A 23,430-nucleotide genomic window follows, 5' to 3' on the forward strand; every position below is an offset into this window, starting at 1 on the left:
GTGAAATTGACATGAGAATTTTGACAATAAGAGCACATTATTTTGGTTCGATAACAGGAGCTCTGTATGAAAGGTTCTCGGACTTTACACTTAAAAAGCTCACTGGTGGAAGCTGCTGCTGATGATCTGATTAACATGTTACTTGACATTGAGGAACAGGTCAGTAAAGAAGATGAGAAATCAATTGTACCCAGTGGTGAAAAAAGGGACAAAAATACAGGTAAGAAGATTATATTGTATTGCTTGGTGTTTTTTTAATGCTGATTATTTGTGTTGGGGGGCATTGTAGTCATTTATCATCTGCAAAATAGGTTAATATTATTTATCTAGCTTGGACTTTGAAATGGTTGTGCCATAGAACTACTTAGTAGCCTTGGTTTATTGATGGACTTCCTAGAAAAAGAGAACAAGAAGTAATATCTAAATTTTGAAGAGAATCATGCTGTTTTGTACTGAATAAGAAGGCAGATAGGAATGAAAGGCCTGCTACATTAAGGTGCAGATTACAAATGAGTAATTCTGTACTTCCTTAAAATTATTTCAGATACCTGTGGAGATGTTACTTTATGGTACTTCCAAGTCTCTTAAGTAAATTTAACTAACTGGATTTATGATGTTTTAGCAACAGAAGAGGAAAGAAGAGCAAAAAGCTTGACTTCCTCACAAAATTCCAGTGAGATGTGGGTTGGCCTGTCTCCTACAGCAAAGAGGAAGAGAATGGATTTAGAAAAGTTAGAGGAAGAAGCCAATGAACTGCTTTCTTATTTCAACGATCGTAACATTGATGCCCTTTTGAAAGTTACTCGAAACACTCTGGAGACCATCCGCAAGCGCATTCATGCATCTTCCATCACCAACTTCTTAGGTGGCTGCATTGTAGTACATTGCTCTTTTAGGCTACATAAAGAAAAATAGAAATGTAGTATCCCATAACAGTATAAATAAGACTTTCAAGTGTAAAAGAGGGGAAAACAAAAGGCTTTTGCTTAAGCTGTTTTGTTAAATTAATATTGTGTATTTCCAAAGCTATTTTTCTTGTGACAGGAGGAAAATGTCATTACAATGCTGTTTCTCTTAGGACTCACTATACTGTTCTGAAGCCAATATTATATTTGTCACTAGACTTGATAGATAAGTTTCTGATAAGACCTTGATAACTGGATAAGTTATCACTAAAGCGAAAAGTTATCAATCATTAACTTAAGACCTTGATAACTTGACAAGACCTGTTTGACCTTGCCTTTTACAGAAAACTGTATAAAAAAATAAAGGTGTCTTTTTTCTCTTACTAATTGCCTTCAGATATTTCCATACATGGTGATGGAACTCTGTGTTGAAGTGTTTTATTGTCGCATGCCTTTAACAAACAAAAGTAAGGGCAGTTGTCTTTGGTCTCTATAGTTTATAAGACATACAATACTATGAAACTCTAAGGAGGTTCTGTGCCCAGTTTAATATGCTGACTGGGAGTACCAGCCAGATAACAAAATTGTTTGCTAAACAGCGTTTAGCTGCACAGTACAAGTTGAAGAGGATCTTCATGGAGAAAAATAGCTTTGCACTTTTCACTTGTGCTGCTGTAGAGTTTAGCAGTACATATTATAAATTACTCTGGAATTCTTTTTCCCTTCGGAAATTACACTCATATTCTACCTTAAGATATATATTTATTGGTTTATATCAAAACAATGCCTAGTTTGGTGTGTTGAAAAAGTATGAACAGCCTTTTTGTTTTGTTTTTGTCTTATGTTTTTGTCTTTTCTTTAGAAAACCACAGTATGTCTAAGCAGAAAAAAAGTGCTCATCCTATAATTAGGACTAATATTAACCTATCTATCCCTAATATCATCATGACACCCTCTTTGGATGAGGTACAGCAGACACTTAATAAAGCTGTAGATAGTATTTTGAAAGTAATGAAAGGAGTTCAACAATGGAATAAGGAGAGAATATCCAAGGTTGGTGTCTTTAACAGCCTTACATAGAACTAATGCTGCAAAACTGCTGCAAATAAAAACTAAACATTATTCTTTCTTCAGAAGAAAGTCTTAGAGAGAAGAGTTGTTCTGTTGCAGTGTGGGAGCAGAGACAGTGATTCTGATGATGGAATGAAAGAGACTGGAAAGAAAAGCAGCCATGGTAATGATAAACTCTGACATCACTAAATTTGAATGTTAGGTAAATGGGATTTATACAGAACCTATTGGAAGATATTAATTACAAAATACATCAAGAACAGTAGATTTGGTAGATTTTAAACAACCTCATAGATTTTAAATTGCCTCAGAGAAGAAATCTCTTTCTCATTAGAAACCAGGTTTGCCACTTGTACTTCTGTGGATTTGAGTAAGGGGATTTTCTTTTTGTGCTTCTTGAAGAGTTTTACTGCTTTGGGTTGCAGAATATATATTGGTTACAATTATAGTCACTCTTGCTACAGAATAATCTTTCATGATTTGACAGTGTGATTTGTAATTTGGCATGTTGAAATGGCATCTTAGAACTTGTGCTTCCCCTTTAAGAAGGGTAAGTTTAACTTTCACAATATCTGGTATTGAATAAAAATAACCATGTAAATTGCTTTATTGGTGTAGAGAGGATTGTGTAAAAGATTAAATAGACTAGAATTTCTAAAAGGATTTTCATTTTTCTGTTTTGTAACCAGACATCAAGTTATTGAAGTCATTAGTTAAAGGAAATTTAAGATGGTATCTTTGATTTTTTTTTTTCCCCTCTGAAATGCTTTAAAATCAAACCAAGTTAATTGTTCTACATTGTACCTGAGATACTTAAAAAATACATTTGGGTCTTTTTAGGTTATCTGTATCTTATGCACCTAAAAAGTAGGACAGTAATACTTGAACTGGTTAAGAAGTTAAATTAGTCTTTCAAAATGAAGAATTTTGTTTGCAAGTGATGAACTAAAAAATTATGATAAAGTCAAACTTGAGGATATTTGCTAACTGATGGACTTTTAAAACCTTTATTCCCTTTTGGGGACTGGTTGTGGTCATCTTCTCAGAGTTAAATGTTAATTTGTACTTCAAATTTCGAATTGTGAGGTATTTCAGAAAATAAAAATGCTTAGTGTTGATATACAAGTAAGTACATGCTGATATATAAATTAGATGAAGCATACAGAATAAACCTTATGGAGAGGGGAGAGAAGAGAAAAAGATTCCGTTTGAAAGAATGGAGTGGAACTAGTTCCAAATTTGACATGGTACCTAGATGGAGCAATTTTACTAAAATGGAGATGTTTACAAATTTATGTTTGCCTGCTTGACTTCTAGTTACCTTTAAGAACACCTAACCAGAAAATGCTTGCTTATTGAAAAAATGTCTTTTGGTTTTGTCTATAGGAATTTACTTCTAACCAGTATGTCTGTCCTAAGCCTGCTTTTTTATTTGAATCTTCTTTTATAGATAGTGTATCAGATGCAGCATCACTCAGTTCATCTGATCCAGTGCAAAGCCAGAACTATTTCAAGAACATTTCAGAGAACAAAGAAATTATCAAATTAGCATCTTTACTCAGCAGTGCCATCAATTCTACAAAAGGGGTAAGACAACTGAGATGTTAATTTAATATCACTATCCAAGGGATATTAATATATTACTTTTAATATCTTTGGGTAATTAGGGCAGGCATTTAATGCTGTGATGAAATGTAATAATAAAAGTTTACGATGATGGATGGAAAACATGTGGCTGAACATTTGCAAATGTGCTTTAAAAGTGCAACATGGATTAAGTGTGCTCTGTTCCAAGATTTGAGGTTTGGAATATCGCCTAAATTAAAACATCATAAAACCTCTAATCATAGCTGTGTTTTGTGTAGCTAATGCAGCCAGCATCATTTATGCCACATTACAGAGAGGTTACGAAGGTTTTTAGAAGAAAACTGGCTGTCAGATTGGCTTTTTTTAAAAATGTTGCATAGGATTTGCTAGTGTAGGTTAGGATTTCTCTTAAAGGATATGCATAACTTTTTTGCCTTGTTCTTATTCTATGCACTCTTTAGTAAACTTAGTATTTCTTTAGTATTTCTTTATTTAGTATTCATTTAGGGAACTCTGCATCAGTTTCATCTTGGGTTGGTCCAATCTTTTATGAGCCTTGCCATGCAAAAATCTTTGACTCAGGCCTTTAACTTCAGTGGTACTAAAGCATAACTACCAGGCTGGTGCTGAGTAGTCAATTATAGTGCATAGTTATAGTGGTATTTTGATATTTGGTATTTTGTAATATTGCAAACTTTTATCATTTAGCCAGCTTTAAATGCCTGCATGTGCTATATTTATCATAAGTCATGATGTGGATTCTCTCTCCTAGCAGTCATCTCTCATTTACTTGTTTAATTAGCTGCAGTGATGATTTAACTTTAACTTTCTCACATTTTTCTGAACTCCTGAGAACCAAAAAAATAATTCTCTTGCACGCTCATTAAATGATATTCAAATCAAAGAAACCTGAATTGAGTGTAGTAATTAATGTTAAAAAAATTGTCTCATAACTTCATTATTTTAGAATGAATTTTTCTTGTTATGTTGAGCCCTGGAGCTCAGGTTTCAGTTTTTAGCCCAAGAAATGGCAGGGAAGGACAAGTGTACTCTATTCTAGTTTTAAACTTTACTTCCCACTGATTCCAATGATTTTATTGACTGAAGACTCACTTAATTGGCAAATGTTTAAACTAATCTGACAAATTGGATGTGATTAACATAGAGTTTCTGGCACAATGTGTGATCAGTAATGGAACTTGCTGTAGCATAAATTTACCAGTAACCTTTTGTTTAGTGAGGTGATTCAACCTGCTCTACTATGGAGTTTGTAGTGTACTCTAATGAGCAGCTGCTAAGAAATTATGTGTATGCTGTATATGTGATGCTGAGAATCTTTCTTTGAACTTGTAAATGTCTTTCAGGAAGTTCTTACAGCTTTGGAGAGTTTTAGTTATTACCACCATATCTGGCAGAGGAACAAGGAGGAAACCATTGATAAATTAATGGTGGGAAACCCATTACTCTCTGAATTTGAATCTGAAATTCTTCATTTCCAACACCTGGACCTGAAAATCAATTCTGAGCCTGAATACATCTGCGTGGGAGCTATTGCACTGTACACTGGTAGAGTTCAGCTTCTCTCCAGAGACATGTACATTCTGAGTCCAATAGGAAGGAGAGATGTGACAGTTTTGGATGGGTGAACTAGATTAAAATGGAAAGGAGAAAGGGAGCGAGAAGGGCTGTTTGCTGTTTTGGCAGTAAATGCATGCAAATGAAACACTACCCCAAGAATATCTGTGAGGCTCAGTTGGAGTTTATTAACTCACCTGGACACTTCTGCTCACATATGGGGTGGATGGTAGATGTTTGCCCATTCTTCTAACACTGATTCCCAGGGGTACACTTTTCACTGGAGTAAGATGATAAGTTTATGTTACTTTTCTCCTTGCCTGGCTGCATGCAGTGAGACAGCTGGACCCCCTTCTGTCTAACACATCTATTGATGCTATGATCAAACTTTGTTTCTTCAGCTTTCATAATTAGAATCCTAATTTCCTCCCCACATTATTTTTTGCAAGATGATTAATTTTGTAGAAAATTTTAGACTTAGATGAGAATATTAACTAATACATTAGTAACGTGTAGGACAGAGTTTTGTATAATGGTAAATTAACAAGATGAAAAGTATGGAGTCCAGCCTCATCTTTCCAGTAGGTACATCCTAAAAATACCTATGATATCTAATATCTGTTAATTGTTCATTGCTTTTAGATGATATTTCCAGTAGAAAAGATAATAATTATCTCTGTATGTGAGGGTCAGACTGAAAAACCAGAACTGGCACTGAAGAGAACACATGTAATAAAAAAGATTACAAGCGCATCTTCATAATATCTGTAGTGTCTAATATCTATTAACTATTCAATATTTTTAGCTGATCTGAAGCTAGCACTGAGATCAGAAACCAAATCCTGGATGACTTTGCTGGGGTGTCATTGCAATAAGAAGTACAGAACACATATGGAAGCAATTTTGACTTTTATAGAGGAAATGGGAAAGAAGTTAAATCGCAGCATCACGGACCTGGACGATATCAGAATAGCCATGTCAGCTTTAAAAGAGATCAGAGAACTACAGAGCTCTATTGACTCTCAAATTGGCCCCATTGAGGTAGCTAGTGGGAATGTTGCATCTATGGGTATTGTTTCAAGAGAGCAGTTAATTTCTGGGTTAAAGCTTAACAGTGAACTTTGAAAGTATATCATTTAATATGTGTTGAATGTTGAGTGACAGGTCTGTTATATTCCTGTAAACCTTTTTATGTGAAATTCTGATTTGGGTAAACGTAAACTTGCTGAGGTGACAGGTGGTTTAGTGAACAGTGCAGAAACTGAGTGATGTAGGTAAGAGAAAGATGAGTACACAGGTATTTGATGCAAGAAATCTTTCCATACTTTGTGGAAGAAGTCTGTGTATGAAAAGGAACAAGATTCCTAATTTATTTTTTTTTTAGCTAAGCCTAAAGAGGAGTGAAAAGCTAATTTAAGCAGACTATATGATATTGATTGCTTTATCAGCTCTATATGTTCATGATTCCTGATTGCCCATAACTTCCTTATAAGCTTCTAATTCTTCAAGCAGAGGCAAGGAGTCCCTAGGCACAAGAAATGATGCTTCAGGTTTTTGAAAGAGAGGTTGGCATATTTTCCACATAGTGTTGCAGTAGGCAGGTAGTTCCGTTTCCATTTTTGCAATTTGGCTACAATGTGATTAAACTGGAAATCATGAATGGAAATAATTCTACTTCATACAAAAAATTTCAAATGAAACTGTTATGCCACAGGTTCATTGCTATCCTACTCTGTGCTAATTTATATACAGTGAATTTCAGTTGTGTTTTAGTGAAAATTCACTGAGGGTTTTCAGTATGTGGACTGTTATATGTTGGTGGTACAAGTGGAAATCTGAGAAAAAAAATTCAGACATTTCTTCCAGTTTTGTATTGGTTTGCCATGTTTTGATAATGGCTATGCAAGAAGAACAGAATTTCTTGTTAGTGTACATATATGTTAGCATACATATATGTTTATAAAGTTAACTGAAAGTATGATTTTCTGTCTTGATCCAAATTTCTGGCAGGAATCCTATGCTATGTTGAACAAATATGAGCTCCTTGTTGCCAAGGAAGAGACAGAGAAGGTGGACACATTGTACTACACTTGGGAAAAGCTGCTAATCCGTGCAAATGAAGTGCAGAATGAGCTTGTTGCTTTGCAGCCAAACTTTAGAGGAGAGCTTATTACTGCTGTGAAGGCTTTTACTGAAGACTGTGCACAGTTCTATTCGGATTATGATCAGGCAAGTGTTTCTATTTTATTGTATTAAAAACGTTTTTAAGGAGCAGTGGGAACATAGAAAGGTTTTTGGATTTGACTAATTAATGGGATGAGCCTCTACTGTTGAATAGGTTTCTTATTGTTAAGATGCCGTTTGGGTTTCAGGGCAGGGTTGGTCAATGTTTTACATGTGACTGATGTGAGTAATGCTGGTAATCAGCTCATAAAAATTAGGAATTGAAATATTTAAGGTTTTTGAAAAACATCTAGTTACCATGAGCAAATATGAAGACTAGGATTAATGATAAATTATGTTAGAAGAATTTTCTGATGCTAGGTATATGTACAAGTGACTTAAGCTCTCATATTCTTTTTCATTAGAGTATAAATTAATGAAGCTGAACTAATCTTGCATCATCTTTTAAGTAATGCTGAATTTACTCAAAAGTTAGCTTGAAAAAAATGAGCTATGATTTCCCAGCTTTTACAGTGTAATGAAAAATTTCTTTTGAAATTGAAATTGAAAAATTAGTTGCCTCCTTTGAATTTTTAAAAATCCATGTTAAAAAAGTGTTTGTTCTAGTAGGTTAACTGTCATCTCTTGGTTCAGTTGTTATCTGATCTGGGCAGGGGATCTGGAGGCTGCAAAAGTGTTTGAGGTTAGCATTTAGTGACAATTTAGAAAGTGCTGATTAGAAATATGTTGTGGTTATTCTCACCCTTCTAATTTTTTGTTGTTGTTGTTGTGCTTTGTTTTGCTTTTTCCCTTTTAGAATGGGCCAATGGTGGTTGGTTTAACACCTCAGGAAGCCAGTGACAGGCTTTCTATATTCCAGGTACTGTTAATTCTAAGACACAACTTAATACTTACTACAAGTGAGCTAACACTTAAAGGCTCTGACAAGGAATCTCAGTAGTTGAATGAATGTTGAATGAATGATGATAGGGTTACTGATTTGGCAAAATCTGATTTGTCTTAGTGAAAACTAAGTGGGAATTTTTCTATGCATTTACAAGGAATACTGTTTCAATTAATTTTTTAGGAGTTAACAGAAAGGCTGCCTAGATAATGAGTAATGGTTACCAGATACAATATCCTGATGAGAGCCTTCCCACAAGTTTAGTGTATTTGGTTATAGGCTATTCTTATGTTCATTATTGTGTTTATTTTTTTGGTTGAAATCTGTCTTTGTATCATTATTAATACCTATTCCTGCAATAACAACTTCTAATGCTTCTCCTTTTCCCATACTGCTATTCATTTGACTTCCTACTATGTTCTGAGTTATATTGCAATTGACAATTAAATTATATTTTTCTTTGCTGCTTTAATGGTAGTAATTCTTCCTTCAACAGTCAGAAAAGGATTTGTACAGCTTACTTGGAGAGGTATAATTTGATGCATCCGTCTTTTTTTTTGCTTTGTGTGTCATGCTTCACCTTTTTCAAGTGCAATCTTAGCATTTATTGTTCTGTCACTGTACCATATGAACTAAATGGCTTTCCTGTCAACATCTAAAAATGTGCCTCCAAGCTAGCTAAAAGTTACTTTTCTTAAAAAAAATGTTGACAAAACTGTTGACAGTGTAAGCTGTTACTATCTCTCTATATCTTTCTATTGTTTCCTAGATTTTAGTCTAATTCAGCTCTAATCATCATCTTGGACCTTAAAGATTTAGTTATTTTTATTAACTGTTAAATGTATTTAATATTATTTACTTATTTTATTTAACATTTTTCTTTTTCTTTCTTAGAATCGATGTGATAATCTCTTTCGGAAATATATTACTTGTACAGGCGGAGAAGATCTTTTTGGTTTGCCAGTTACTCAGTGTCCTCAGCTGCTTGAAATAAAGAAGCAACTGAGTCTGTTGCAGAAACTCTATAATCTATATAACAGTGTCATTGACACAATCAGTGGTTATTATGATATCCTTTGGTCTGAATTAGACATTGAAAAAATTAACAGTGAACTTATGGAATTTCAGAACAGGTGAGAGAAACTGCTGCTGTGTTAAAGCTGCCTAAAGTACTTCTTGAATATGATTTTAATTGGTTAGCACCAGTAATCATATATGAGCATGTGCTTATTTATTGAGGCATGAAAAATGTGAATTTAAATTGAAAAATATATCCATTACCAATGTCATAATAAAAACCCCAACAACTTAGATTCTAAATGTTGAGAACTATTGTTCCTTAGACAGATTCTTGGCTATATTTATAAGTAAACTTGGAATATATATTAAAGTTGGTATTTATTTGGTCCATGAAGGAAAGTTTCTAAGTTTCACCTTTTTGCTGTAGTATTGTTGTTCATGAGAAACAGATTTATGTCTAGATGTCAAAGGCAAGTTAGTGAATTGCTGAATAGATTTTCCACAAAATGGGTTATATTGCATGCATAGAAGCTGAACTTTACATCAAACCAGGAATAAAAAAAATTAAAGAATTAAACCATGAGGAACAGTGTTTTTGTAGAGCTCAGAGCAGTGCATGCCATCAGTCTCACCAAAAGATGAAATCAAGATGTAGAATATTTCAACTGGTTTTGGAGATTTCTTGCACAATTTTTAAAATTATGAAGCTACACTCCCAAAGGGGGGAGGCTGTAGGTGCCTACCCAGCTATCAGTCATTGAAATAAGCTGGAAACAGGTTTCCTCACATGGAGAAGCACATACACAAGCTTGAAACTACAGGTAGCCTGAATTTGGAAGGTATGTCTTCTGCTGTCAAAACCATATACTGTTGTTTTAAAGAAAGAATATTTGATTTTTTTTGAAAAAGCTTGCTTTATCTCGATGCAGGTGCCATAAGCTCCCTCGTGCTGTAAAGGAATGGCAGCCTTTTCTTGACCTAAAGACGACCATAGAGGACTTCAGTCAATGTTGCCCTTTGCTTGATCACATGTCAAGTAAAGCAATGATGCCTCGGCACTGGAAGCAGATTATGGATCTCACTGAACATGCATTTGATGTGGAGAGTGAAACATTCAAACTGAGGAATATAATGGAAGTTCCACTATTAAGATATAAAGAAGAAATAGAGGTATAGTGAAGGAAGAAATATGGATACAGTAGACCAACAATCTGCTTGTATAGTATATCAGTAACAGGACAAGACGGAAATCGAAACATTTCTGTAGAAAGAACAGAGAAATGGGCTATCACTTCAGGTTTTTGTATAAAATAATGACACAAATATATTGTGGTGCCAACTTCCTTTTTTTAAATTTTTAATAGTTCCATTTGGCCCACGAGTTAATCTCTACATGGCTTTGAGACATTAAATATATGAAAAGTAATCACTATGTCATTATTTTATTCCCCCCAGGGTTGATTAAATTGTGATGTGGTATACAGATTATTAGCTATGGTGTTTGTATATCTGTAGACCTTTCCACTAAATAGTTGCTCCTGAGCCTAATGTTACCTAGTGTTAAAAGAAATAAGAGCTAGATTCGTGTACCAGGGATGTGAAGGATTAATAGCTTGTTTTGATATCCTGTTTATTTAAAAGGATATCTGCATAAGTGCTGTGAAGGAGAGAGACATTGAGCAGAAATTAAAACAAGTGATAGCTGAATGGGATGACAAGATGTTTGTCTTTGCAAACTTTAAAACTCGTGGGGAGCTTCTTTTAAGAGGTGACAGCGTGTCAGAAACAATTGCTACCCTGGAGGACAGCTTGATGATCCTTGGTTCTCTCATGAGTAACAGGTAACAGGAAAGGGAGGGAGGGAATTGGGGAGAGATAAAAATGTTAGCAAAAGGCTTCATTTTAGTGAACAAATCTATCATAGAAAAGAAGGTAAATAAACATCTAGATAAAATCTAAGAGCTTGCTTGTCCTTGAACTTTTCATGGGCTAGTTCTTATTATATCTAGTGTATCCTCCAATAAGTTCTTCTGAAAACATGTAGATGCAGCTCAGATTTCCTGAATAAACAGCTGAAAAGTTTTTATTGATGAAAGAAAGTGGGGACATAAGAGAGAACACTACCTGGCTATGGCAGGCATACTACAGGCATTACAGGCACTCTGTCCCTGTGATAGGTCATTGTCTCATGGCAAAGGTGCTGAAAATCCCAGTTAAAGCAAGCTTCAGTTTGTCTGGTTTCATATGCCAAAAAACACAGATAAAATAAGGAACACAGAACATGATCATCAGGCAGATGCTCAAAAGCAGGAGTTTAGGAGAGTTCTGGAACTCTGAGTCTACACCTTTCAAGATGTTGTGTAGTCCCTTTATGTTAGAGTGGAATTGAAGCCTTGCTCCCATCTCACTTCTGTTGGGTTAGAGCTGTGCTGTGTACAGCTTGTACACATAGCAAGTTGGAGCTGATTGGATTTAGAGCTGCCAACTAGCTGAATTAAGCTTTTATACTTTCACTTAAAAAATGTTAAGCATAAAAACAAGTCCTTATCCTATGACATATATTCAGCTTTTCAAGTCTTGTTTTCTTCTTGAAATAAAGAAATGCCTCTTTTTAATTTTTTCTTTTTTTATTTTTTTATTGTAGATACAATACACCATTCAAGACACAGATTCAGAAATGGGTGCACTATCTCTCCAGCACAACAGATATAATTGAGAACTGGATGACTGTGCAGAACTTGTGGATTTATTTAGAAGCTGTTTTTATTGGTGGTGATATAGCAAGGCAGCTTCCAAAGGTTTCTAGACATGCCTTTTTTCAGTTTGCTTATCAACATTTTAGGAATAAAACTTAACTGTGATGTCATAATTGATGCAGTAACATGAAATTAATTTCTTTTTGTATTTAACAGAACTTGTCTTGCTAGGAAATTAGTTAAGCAGTGCCAATGGAGGGCATGGTATGAGAAAGAATAATAAAATTGTGTGATCTGTTTGATCTTTGGATTTCTAGATTGTAAAGCTAACTAATATGTATTTAAAACATTGTGCCCAGCAGCAGCCTTGTCTAGTAGTGCCTACCATTAGCATGGTAGTACCTAGAAATCATTATCTTAAACTTTCCTGCATCACTTTTCAAATTAAAAATGAACTTTAGTTTTACAAGAAAAATCTTCAGATTTGAAGCTTCAATTCAAATTCAGTATAATGAGTTTTCTGTCTTTTTCTCTAGAAATATAAGAGAAAGTACATGGCAGGCTTGACAGCCAAGTATAAAATAAGCTATATTGTGTAAGCAGAAAGAATTGTGTCTAAGATCAAAAATTTCTAGAAGACATGTGATTACTAGTGAGAAGATTGCTGTTGAGATTACTGGGTGCTGGTTCTGGAAGCAGGTGCCTTTTCCCTCTTCCCTCTTCTTCCCTTCATTTTTTTCAATTCCGCATTCACTGTCATGTTTCAACAGGAAGCAAAGCGTTTCTCTAACATTGATAAATCCTGGGTGAGGATCATGACCCGAGCTCATGAAACACCCAATGTTATTCAGTGCTGTGTTGGAGATGAAATAATGGGACAGTTATTGCCACATTTACTGGAACAGCTTGAAATCTGTCAGAAATCACTCACAGGGTAAGACTACTAGGAGACCACATTCTTGGCCAGATGGTTATGTATTGTGTAACTAGGGAAAGAGCAATTGCTCAAGTACTGTCCCATGAACTTTGAAAAGATCATGTTCTTACTCTACTATGAATTCAGTTGATCTGAGCAAACAAGTCAGCAGGATAATGCAACACCTCCAGAGAAACTTTTACCAACTAATGGATAAGTATTTGATTTGTGGCTAAGATGTCACTCACTGTCTATCTCTGTTGAAACCAGAACTGGTTTCAGCCTAGTTTCAATGCAGAAGGCAGTCCAAATTTGTGTGTCCCACTCACACTTTGCACACATCTGGGAGACATTCAGCTCGAGAGTTGTAAATAGCAAGTAAAAGAGTCAATGTAAAAGTATTTCAGTTTAGTTTTTTCTTTATACTGCTGTTTAGATTATAGCAAACAATAAGAGTTTTCCATGAAATTATTTCTGATAATAAGAGTAGCTTTAAAGTAGATGCTTAACGTGAATGTATGATGGATAAAAATTGTCATTGCTACAACTAAAAATTGAGAAATACCACTTTTAAAGATGCAAAGAGTGTATAAATGAACACAAATCACTTACCATCTACCCTCTCCCTGCTTCTCTACCAATTTTTTAAAAAATGCAGGTATCTAGAGAAAAAGCGCCTGCTATTTCCACGATTCTTCTTCGTGTCAGACCCTGCTCTCTTAGAAATTCTTGGCCAGGCATCCAACTCTCACAATATACAGGCGCATCTGCTGAACGTGTTTGACAACATTAAAACTGTCAGGTTCCATGAAAGGGTATGTATTGCCTGCACCTCAGTGTTACATTCCTTCACCGTAGCAATTCTGATGCTTGCTAAATTTGAGAATTACTTGGGTGCATAGGGCATTTTTCAGTTTTACTTTATTCACAACTATTTGATGCTGAGTATCTTTCTTCATTTAATATTTGTTTCATATCCTCATTTGTGCCATAGTAAAACTTCAGGTGGAATAGCAAAACAGAAATTTGCATCAGGGCTTAAATTTCAGAAAACCCCACCCATGTATGAAACTTTTTTTCTGTGTCTTTCTCTCAAATAAGCTGTTGAGTGTTTATGAGCTTATTTGTATCTTTGCATTGTCTGTATTTGTATTTTTCCGTTAATTTTTTGATTGTAAGAAAAAGTTTACTATTTCTCCTGTTTCTGAGCTGTCCTTACTATGCCTTCAGACATGATGTTTGAAGAGCACTTTTTTAATGCCTTTTACAAGAACAGATAGCAACATTTTTTCCTTATGTATGCATTTTCTCAGAAATGAATTACCACCCCATGCTTTTGAAATTCTTTGGATTTTCCATTTTCCTTAGCTTTTCTGTTTCCATTATTTTTGATTCCATGGCTGTAAATTTTGCTAGGCTGTTAACCTACCAGTAGTGGGAGAAGGTTCCCTTTATTGTGATTGGAAAGAAGATGTTGTCACAGAATCACAGAATGGGTCAGGTTGGAAGGGACCACAGTGGGTCATCTGGTCCAACATCCCTGCTCAAGCAGGCTCATCCAAGAGCTCATGGCACAGAATTGCCATTGAAACTTTAGTGAGATTCAGGAATTGTCAATATATTGAGGTTTGTCTCTTTGTTTGTGACAGTGTTTTGTTTAAGCCTTTCTGCATAGCCAAGTAATGATTTAATAGGCTTTAAATTTCATTGAACAAGCTGATATAATTTATTATTTACTTAAATCAGTGTAATGGAGTGATTGCAGGAAAATAAAAATTATTATAAAGATAAATAATGTATCTATAAACACAAGATATTTTTGCTTTTATTAGATATATGATCGTATATTGTCAATTAGTTCACGAGAGGGTGAGACTGTAGAGCTGACTAGACCTGTAATGGCTGAAGGTAATGTGGAAGTTTGGCTCAGCTCTCTGTTGAGGGAATCCCAGCTATCACTGCATCAAGTTATTCGCCAGGCAGCTATGGACATCCAAGAAACAACTTTCCAGATTACTGAATTTCTTTCTACTTATCCAGCCCAGGTAATACCATAGTTAAATGAATGAAGAATTGTTCACAGATATGTACCAGTTTTTTTCTTGTTTTGCGTTCAAAGTTGCAGCCAGTGCTTAAATACAAAAATAGCATTTAATTTTATTTGAATAATCTCTGTCTTTTAAATTTCAGCTTCACATAGCTGAAACCAAAAGCTCCTAAACCTAAAGCTCCTGCTTAAAAAGAATGCTGAATGCGATAATTTAATGCAATGAAGTTAACACTATTTTTTTATAAGCCTAATAATTGAGGAAAATTAGTAAAATTTTGTGTTTGTTCATATATTCAGGATAATGCTATGTATTGCTAAAGGTTTGAAACTGACAGTAGTGCTGAGGGAAAATGAGTTTTTTAATAGAAGTTTCATTTGCGATAAGGAATGTTGTTGAAGATGGACTAAAGACTTTGTGTATTACTAGCAAAATATTTCAAATTGAAGCACTAATAATTCACTGGTTATTTATTATTTATAAAAAGTATATTTGTTACACATAGTATTTTTATATGTACTGTAAATTATCTTAAGCAGTTGTGTAAACAATGTACTGTAGGCAGTATCTACAAGACTGAAATAAGTACAGGCTTAACTATGCATTTATGAATTCATTTGGGGCATACAAAACATGACCTCTGTGTGACTGCATGGAAAGTTATTTTATACATATAGTAGGAGAACCATTTCTTTAGTTTTTCTCTGTCTGTGAATGTACATTTTAGGTCAAAGAGAAAAATTTATGAAGTATATACTTCTGTTTTTTCCTAAGGTGGGGTTATTGGGGATCCAAATGATCTGGACAAGAGACTCAGAAGAAGCTTTGACTCTTGCCAAGCAGGATAAAAAAGTGATGCGTAAGACAAATCAGTTTTTCCTGGATCTTCTGAACACATTGATAGATATGACAACGAAAGACCTTGGTCCATTTGAGAGAGTTAAATATGAGACATTAATCACTATTCATGTGCATCAGCGGGACATTTTTGATGGTCTTGTAAGTATGAAAAAATTAGCAATGAATTATGAAGGATTTTCCACATAAAACAATGTGAAATGATAAGAGAATATTTTGATACCTATTAATTCCTGTCCCATAAGGTAAACATTTAATTTCATGGCTGTAATGATTATGTGCCCTGGAATATTTTAAAAGTGCTGCTGTTGCTTTTTTCCTCATACATTTTGTTGCAAGTAATTGTCCTTTTTCTGGACTGCATTATGAACTTCTACAAGTAACTGAAATGAATATAGAGTTATAGTACAGGAAAAAGTTTGAAGCTGATTTAAGCTGTTATCCTCTCTGTTCTAGTTTCAATAGAATATCTAATTATTACTTAGGGACTTTATTCACTTCACCTTCTCATGCTGATGCAGGATGCTAAAATAAGGAAAGAGAAAGCTTTTAGCTTAATCAAACTTAAAGCTAGCATACCCTTTTACCTATAGGAAGTCCTGGACTTGATTGTGAAATTGAGCTCTCCAAGAAAAGAATTACTGAGTTCTGGTCCATTATTGATAGGCAGGCATTTGTCTTTTCATTGTAGAATCATTTGTTTCTAGGTATAATCATTTTATGTAGAGTGTAATTTTTAGATAGAAACTGATTAATATTTTTTAAAATCTTGTTTTAATAATCAGTAGAGCAACTATTTTCTCAGTTCTGCTGAATTCCTTAGATAACATCAGCACCATGACACTCCTATGAAATATCTTTTTTCCGCAATATGCCTATGGTTTCATACAATTGTCATAGTAGTTTATAAAATCAAATATCACGTTATGTATTTCTGACTCATGTAAAACTAAAGTGGTAGAGAGGACTAAAAGGAATGGCAATTTTAAGGTTGAACTGAAATGACTCTTGTTTGAGGCTTATGGACTGTTTATTTGTATTTGGAATTTTGACACACATCTAAAGCCTGAAGTTCCTCTGCCTAAGTATGTGATTGAGCAATAATTAGCAATTTTTGTGGTAAAAATCCAGATAGGTTCTCCACTTTTTTTTACTAGCTGTCATTTATACCTTTCACTATGTTTGCAGTGCTGCCTTTGAACCTACTACTTAAATGACATAATATAAATGTGGAAGTAAATGTTAACCATGAACGTCACAGCCTTGTCTTCCCTCTCTTCTTAGTGCTGCATGCATATCAAGAGCCCTACGGACTTTGAGTGGCTAAAACAATGTAGATTTTATTTTAATGAAGACTCAGATAAAATGGTGATTAAGATCACTGATGTGAGCTTCACATACCAGAATGAATTCTTGGGCTGTACTGAAAGGCTTGTCATAACACCTCTTACAGACAGGTGAGAAAGACTAATTTTATTCCTTTATTCTTTTCTGCCAAACCTCAGCTTTTACAACAGCAATTTTGTCATCTCTGTTGTATGCAACATTGATCTCTGCAGAGTTTATCCTTCACAGCCTTGTAAAAGTCAGCAATTTCATGTGGAGTGCCTCAATATTTTTGTTTCTGTGCCCTATAATGTGAGTAGTTTCCAACTTATTTTCTGCTGCATACATACTTGCATTGGTCCCAACATACATATGATGTATGTGACCTTCATTTTTATGTATGTGAAGTCAACATACCTGAAGATCTGATATATCCAACAGATAAAATATGTAGAGATACAGGACAAAACTAGGTGTTTACAGACAAGCGAATGAAAAAAGCTAAGGAAGAACAGACAGGAAAAAAAATAATTCAGCTGCCATACTTTGGAGATCTTTGTTTAAAAGGATGTTGAAAGAATTGCAATTTTATTAACAGAGAGACGTACCTGTCTAACTCAAATAGCACAATGAATGCTTTATAACATATAATTGGCAAAATAAAGGATTGTTTGTTTGGTTTTGCTTTGTTTTTTTTAAGCTATTCCATACAAAAAAATCTAGAGCTAGTCTTGATATATAATTATCAGCTGGTGTTTTGCTGTGTTATGCACAGATGTTTAATTTATGAAAATGGGATGCACTGTGTGGTCAGATTTTAAAGATGGATGAGAAAGGAAAGGCTAGATGTCTTTCATTATTGTACTCCACAGTATAATGTATTTCAAAACAACTCCAGATAAAATAACTCACTATCCAAACTAATCAAACTAAGATTAGGAGCATCTCTGTATCTGCTTTCTTCTCTTCTTGTGACCTTTCAGGTTGCTGGTAATTGAGGATTATCTGTTCTTTCACTTTATGTATGATGAAATAAACCTTAATATTCCCTGCATCAGAGAACGAGTGAAGGGGTTTTGTCCTTACTGATCTAAATTTTAATTAGTGGAATACAATTTCAGCATTTCCCTATTCTCCTTAGTTAGACCCTGTGTAAATTCCTCTGGTGCTATGCAGAAACCCATCTGCTGCAGCCTGATTGATGGTTGTCTTTTAGATGCTACATAACTTTGGCTCAGGCTTTGGGCATGAACATGGGTGGAGCACCTGTGGGACCTGCAGGAACTGGAAAAACTGAAACCGTGAAAGATATGGGACGGTGCCTCGGAAAATATGTAGTGGTGTTCAACTGTTCAGACCAGATGGATTTCCGAGGACTTGGGAGGATCTTCAAAGGTAAAATGTGGACCAAAGGTTGGCCAAATAGTCAATTGTTTTCTGGAGTGCACAAAGCACAGTACAACTAACTGGGCAGAGAAAGGGATTGTTCCACTGGAATGTACCCAAATTACAGCAAAAAAATTTCTGAAAGAGCTAGAAGACATGACTTAAGAGGAACAGCTGAATATACTATGTTTGTTTTGATTTGAGAAAGAGATAGGGGTACCCTCATTGGTGTTTGTAACTTCCTCATGAGGGGTTGTGGTGGTGGAGGTGCTGATGTCTCTGGTGTCTTGTAATAAGACATGGAGGAATGTCTTGAAGCTGCATCAGGTGAAATTCAAGCTAGTTATTCACTGAGATTGTGGTCAAGGACTGGAACAAACTCTCCAAGGAAATCATGGCAGTCTCAAGCCTGTTAGTGTCCAAATAGTGCTTAGAAAAATATCCTGTATATATGGTTTAACTTTTAGATATACTTTTGTGGAGTCAGGAGTTCTACTTGTTGATTGTCATGAGTCTTTTATAAGTCACTTCTTTATATTTTGAGATTATATGATTTTATGAGCTATGTGAAAGTTTCAAATGCTAAGAGGACATCTCTGTGAAACAAGGTTGACACATAACCAGTGGATGATTCAGCCTTTTAACAAATGCAAGTAATTAATACCTTGTTATGGGTATAAAGTACAGATGCAACACTGTCTTCAAGAAATAGAAATGTCTGAAAACATGGCACAATTTATGAAAGGATAAAGTCACTTAAAATGCCTTAAAGTCACAAGATCTGCTGCTATGAAGAGAAAATGCTATGAAATTTGTTGCTGAACTGGTAGGACTGGTGCTGAATTTTGACTTCAGTATTTTGTCCCATTCAAATATTGAAGATTCTATCAGTAGAAGGAAATGCATGGATAGTGCTACACCTTGACAGAATTCACTAAAGTTAGGTGCAGATGACATTTTTTAGGCATCTGAAATTGATACCTGTCAGTCATGGCAGACGTCAAATTAGAGACTAAATGAAGGTTCTTGAATCCTGTTGCAAGTGATTGTATCGATGATTTTGCCTTGTTTTCCCCAAAAAATTCAAGGAAAAATGCAGTTCTGGCATAGACTGACCTCCAGCTTCTTTACCAGTGAACTCAACTGTATTGTTCATTTTAATATGTGCAATAAGCTATTGACAGCCTGTCACATTTTCATAGAATTCCTGCTGGAATATTTCTTGGGGGGTAAAGAGGGACAGAAAAACATTCAAGATAAAGAAAAGGAGAAGAAATCAAAGAACATAGTATCCTAGAAAATCTTAAGGACTTTGGGAACTTGTATATATTTACTTGAAAAGGAATTAAAATTCTTCTCTTTGTTCCTTTCATAGCCCTCAAAAATAAACTTTTTTGTTCCCTTTGAGGTAGATTAACCTAATTTTTGGCTTGGGAATTGCATCAAAAATGGGTTAAAAATGTAATGGTCATATGCTTAGCTGCTTTTCTCTTTGAAGGTCTTGCTCAGTCTGGTTCCTGGGGTTGCTTTGATGAATTCAATCGTATTGATTTACCAGTGCTATCAGTAGCTGCACAGCAAATAGCAATTGTGTTGACATGTAAGAAGAAACGTAAAAAAAGGTTTATTTTTACTGATGGAGACAATGTAGAAATGAACCCAGAATTTGGCATCTTTCTTACTATGGTAAGTGTTCCATAAGTTTCTAATATACCAGTGATGATTGTACAATGAGTCTAATTCCATTAAGTGTACTTGCTAGCTCTTATGTCATTCAGTTGTTAGAGCTAACTCACTAACAGTCTGAGAACATTGAGCATTGCTGCAGAGACAGTTTACAGGGTCTTGTTTCAATAACATCAAACATGTGTAACTAACCAGTACAGGCAGCACCATAAATACAAATTATCTCAATTTCAGATTTCTTTTACATGCCAAATTCTGGCTCCCAAAGTTTGCTTTTTGCTGCAATTACAGAAAAATTGCCATAGAGCTATAGGTAGGAGTAGCCAGTAAAAATAGCACCTATAAGGCAAACTCAGATTTGAAATGCTTAGGTGGAACATTTTTCATATCTCATGGATATAAAAGAGACAAAAATTCTGCAGAGATGTGTTGATAAGAAAGACAGAGTTATGGTTATTGCCAACAATATAAGTCTGCATGGCAATTAATTTTGACATGTGACCTAAAGCCAAAGAATTATTTTTACCTTCCAAGAAGGCATATTCCTTTGCTAATTCTTCTGTTTGTGCTAGGTACACTCAACTTCAACACCTGTTTTTCCTCTCCAGAATCCAGGATATGCTGGACGGCAAGAACTTCCTGAAAACTTGAAGATCAATTTCCGTTCAGTGGCTATGATGGTTCCTGATCGTCAAATCATAATTCGTGTTAAATTGGCTAGTTGTGGTTTCATTGCTAATGTTGTGTTGGCAAGGAAATTCTTTACGCTGTACAAACTGTGTGAAGAACAACTGTCAAAACAGGTGATTATATTCATATTATGCAACCTGATTGTTTTAGGGAAAGACTATCTATAAAGTCACAAGATATTCACATGAAGAATAAGGAAAGGTTCATGTTCACTAAGTAAGCTAAGAGACACTTGCAGTTTAGTAATGCAGTACTCTGCTGTCCTGGAAGATTAACTCCTGCTGCAGGTTGTTGGTGCAAGGATGAGGCTTTCATTCAGAACATTGCTTATTATTAAGATTTAGCTTTAATGAATGGTGATGGCTGAGACAAATAAAGGCTTTATTTTATTCTTGGTTGGTCTCACAGAGTGGGTTAAGAGGCCTTAGGTTTGTGCTGCCTGTGCTCGTACAGCTGTTCCTCAGTTTCCAAGGGCCACAGAGAGTTAAAACAAAATACTGATAGTATATTACTCAATAGAACTTGGGAACCCTGTCTTGATTCCATGACTTTATGATCACATTTTATTTTCTGTTACACCTTAGATTTTAATAGATGGTGGCAGATTTGGAAAGTGATGTCGTCCATAGTCATACAGTCAAAGAATAGTTGATGGATGTTTGGAGGCATTTGAAACATATATACAACTTCTCCTACATATCCATCCATGTCTTAAATAGTAAATAAGAACTGTTTCATCCCTATTAACTTTGGGAAAGTTTTCCTAAACTTCACATTTCTTCTAGGTGCATTATGATTTTGGCTTGCGGAATATATTGTCTGTGCTGCGTACACTGGGAGCAGCAAAAAGAGCAAATCCCACAGATACTGAATCTACCATTGTCATGCGTGTTCTGAGAGATATGAACCTGTCTAAACTAGTAAGTTCTGAGGGCCTGATAAATAATTCAAACTGCACTTTGGAGCTACGTGATCACTAGAAGATTGTATGTGACCTTTACACTGAAGTTAACTTGGAAATGTTTCATTCTCTGACTGGAACATTTTGGGTGGGATGGAAATAAATTTCTCATAGTACCCTGTGTGGGACTGAGGAGAGAGTGATCTGTCTGTTGCTTGACTTTCTACATGGATTTAACCTCAAATTGTTCAAAATTTCATATTTCCTTGCTACCTTTAGAAGTAAGTAACAAAATAGATGTCTTTGCAGTAACATCTTTAGAAACTTTGTGCTGAAGTATTTAGTCACTCTTTTGAAAGAATCTGTTATTAAGTAGTCATGAGTACCATTTCACCTGTCTAAGTAGCTAACAACCCTCTTCGGTTGCTGTGACACATAATTTGTTTTTTTACACCAAATACAGTAGACAATCTTCTAAATGTAATTGCTAAAATCTACTATAAGAAATTCAGTCTGCATGTTAGTGGTTTATTTTGATATTAGAAGCATCATATGATCTCTTTCTGCTGTGTCCTCCTAATGTTTAGTGCCCTAGAGGACTATTACAGATGGTTTCTCATGTTCCCAAGCATTTCTTTAGGTCTTCAGGACTTAGGCATTGTTCTTTTCAAAGTTAATAAAATAAATAGAATAGGTTTTTATCTGTGTGGATTTTTGTTTTCCCTGATTTTCACTAGATTGATGAAGATGAACCCTTATTTCTGAGTTTAATTGAAGATGTGTTTCCAGATATCCAGCTTGATAAAGCAGGCTATCCTGAACTTGACGCAGCCATTGATAAACAGGTAATGTTTCTCCTGATCTGTGGTGCTCTGACATAACTGTCATGAGGCATCATCCAAGAAAATTCTTGTTGTGGAGTCTATCCAGCTGGTGATATTATATATTAGTATTTTGAGGAATTGTAAGCTTTTCTATAAATCTTTACCACTGGCATATTATTATTAAGCATATTCTGCAGGAGGTCACTGAATTAGGATTACAGTGTTCTGTAGTTTTCTTGAGTCATTGTTACTGGGTTCCACTTTGAAAAATACATGTATATGAGCTTGCCCAATGTGACCCAGGATTTAATATTTGTCTAAAATCTTAGCAATTGGAATATGAACTTGAGGAAAGATTTACCTACAATGACATCTCTTCTATTTAATTTCCCATTAGATGTTTGTAACATTTCAGTAGGACAAATTAAAGAATATAATGTGTATATATAAAAATATATTATAGATGTATCTAATAGATAGATTATATAATGTACCTAGAGACTGGTTTACCTTATTTTTCTAAACATGTATTTGAATACCAAATATCTTCTTTTTTCAACAGCTTTTTTTATAAATATACACAATGCCTTTAGAAAGAGTCTAGTAATGTGCAGATGATATATCTATATCTGTCTATTTCTAAAGGCATCAAAATATATTTTGCACTCTAAACTAATAGTAATTTGGTTTTCTGTCACTGTCTCTTAGGTGGAGGAATCTGGCCTTGTTTGTCATCCTCCTTGGAAATTGAAAGTTATCCAGCTTTTTGAAACCCAGAGAGTAAGACATGGATTGATGACACTAGGTCCTAGTGGTGCAGGAAAAACTACCTGCATCCACACCTTAATGAAAGCAATGACAGGTATGTTAGTAA

General features: G+C 34.9%; 1 protein-coding gene across 1 annotated transcript in view; it reads left to right on the top strand.

Moving 5' to 3' along the window:
• DNAH5 (dynein axonemal heavy chain 5) overlaps positions 1 to 23,430 on the top strand; it is a 118,255-nt gene that overhangs the window by 33,467 nt on the left and 61,358 nt on the right. The window contains exons 19-42 of the mRNA XM_062499711.1: positions 58 to 196; positions 590 to 865; positions 1,768 to 1,958; positions 2,040 to 2,139; positions 3,439 to 3,563; positions 4,928 to 5,129; positions 5,944 to 6,179; positions 7,149 to 7,367; positions 8,119 to 8,181; positions 9,100 to 9,338; positions 10,155 to 10,395; positions 10,867 to 11,066; positions 11,870 to 12,023; positions 12,692 to 12,855; positions 13,496 to 13,652; positions 14,670 to 14,882; positions 15,660 to 15,884; positions 17,028 to 17,200; positions 18,286 to 18,464; positions 19,954 to 20,141; positions 20,750 to 20,944; positions 21,617 to 21,751; positions 22,470 to 22,577; positions 23,265 to 23,418. Coding sequence (XP_062355695.1) covers positions 58 to 196; positions 590 to 865; positions 1,768 to 1,958; positions 2,040 to 2,139; positions 3,439 to 3,563; positions 4,928 to 5,129; positions 5,944 to 6,179; positions 7,149 to 7,367; positions 8,119 to 8,181; positions 9,100 to 9,338; positions 10,155 to 10,395; positions 10,867 to 11,066; positions 11,870 to 12,023; positions 12,692 to 12,855; positions 13,496 to 13,652; positions 14,670 to 14,882; positions 15,660 to 15,884; positions 17,028 to 17,200; positions 18,286 to 18,464; positions 19,954 to 20,141; positions 20,750 to 20,944; positions 21,617 to 21,751; positions 22,470 to 22,577; positions 23,265 to 23,418 — 4,276 coding nt within the window. The remainder of the gene's footprint in view (positions 1 to 57; positions 197 to 589; positions 866 to 1,767; positions 1,959 to 2,039; positions 2,140 to 3,438; positions 3,564 to 4,927; positions 5,130 to 5,943; positions 6,180 to 7,148; positions 7,368 to 8,118; positions 8,182 to 9,099; positions 9,339 to 10,154; positions 10,396 to 10,866; positions 11,067 to 11,869; positions 12,024 to 12,691; positions 12,856 to 13,495; positions 13,653 to 14,669; positions 14,883 to 15,659; positions 15,885 to 17,027; positions 17,201 to 18,285; positions 18,465 to 19,953; positions 20,142 to 20,749; positions 20,945 to 21,616; positions 21,752 to 22,469; positions 22,578 to 23,264; positions 23,419 to 23,430) is intronic.

This window comes from Cinclus cinclus, chromosome 1, assembly GCF_963662255.1.
Source record: "Cinclus cinclus chromosome 1, bCinCin1.1, whole genome shotgun sequence".
Lineage (NCBI taxonomy): Eukaryota > Metazoa > Chordata > Aves > Passeriformes > Cinclidae > Cinclus > Cinclus cinclus.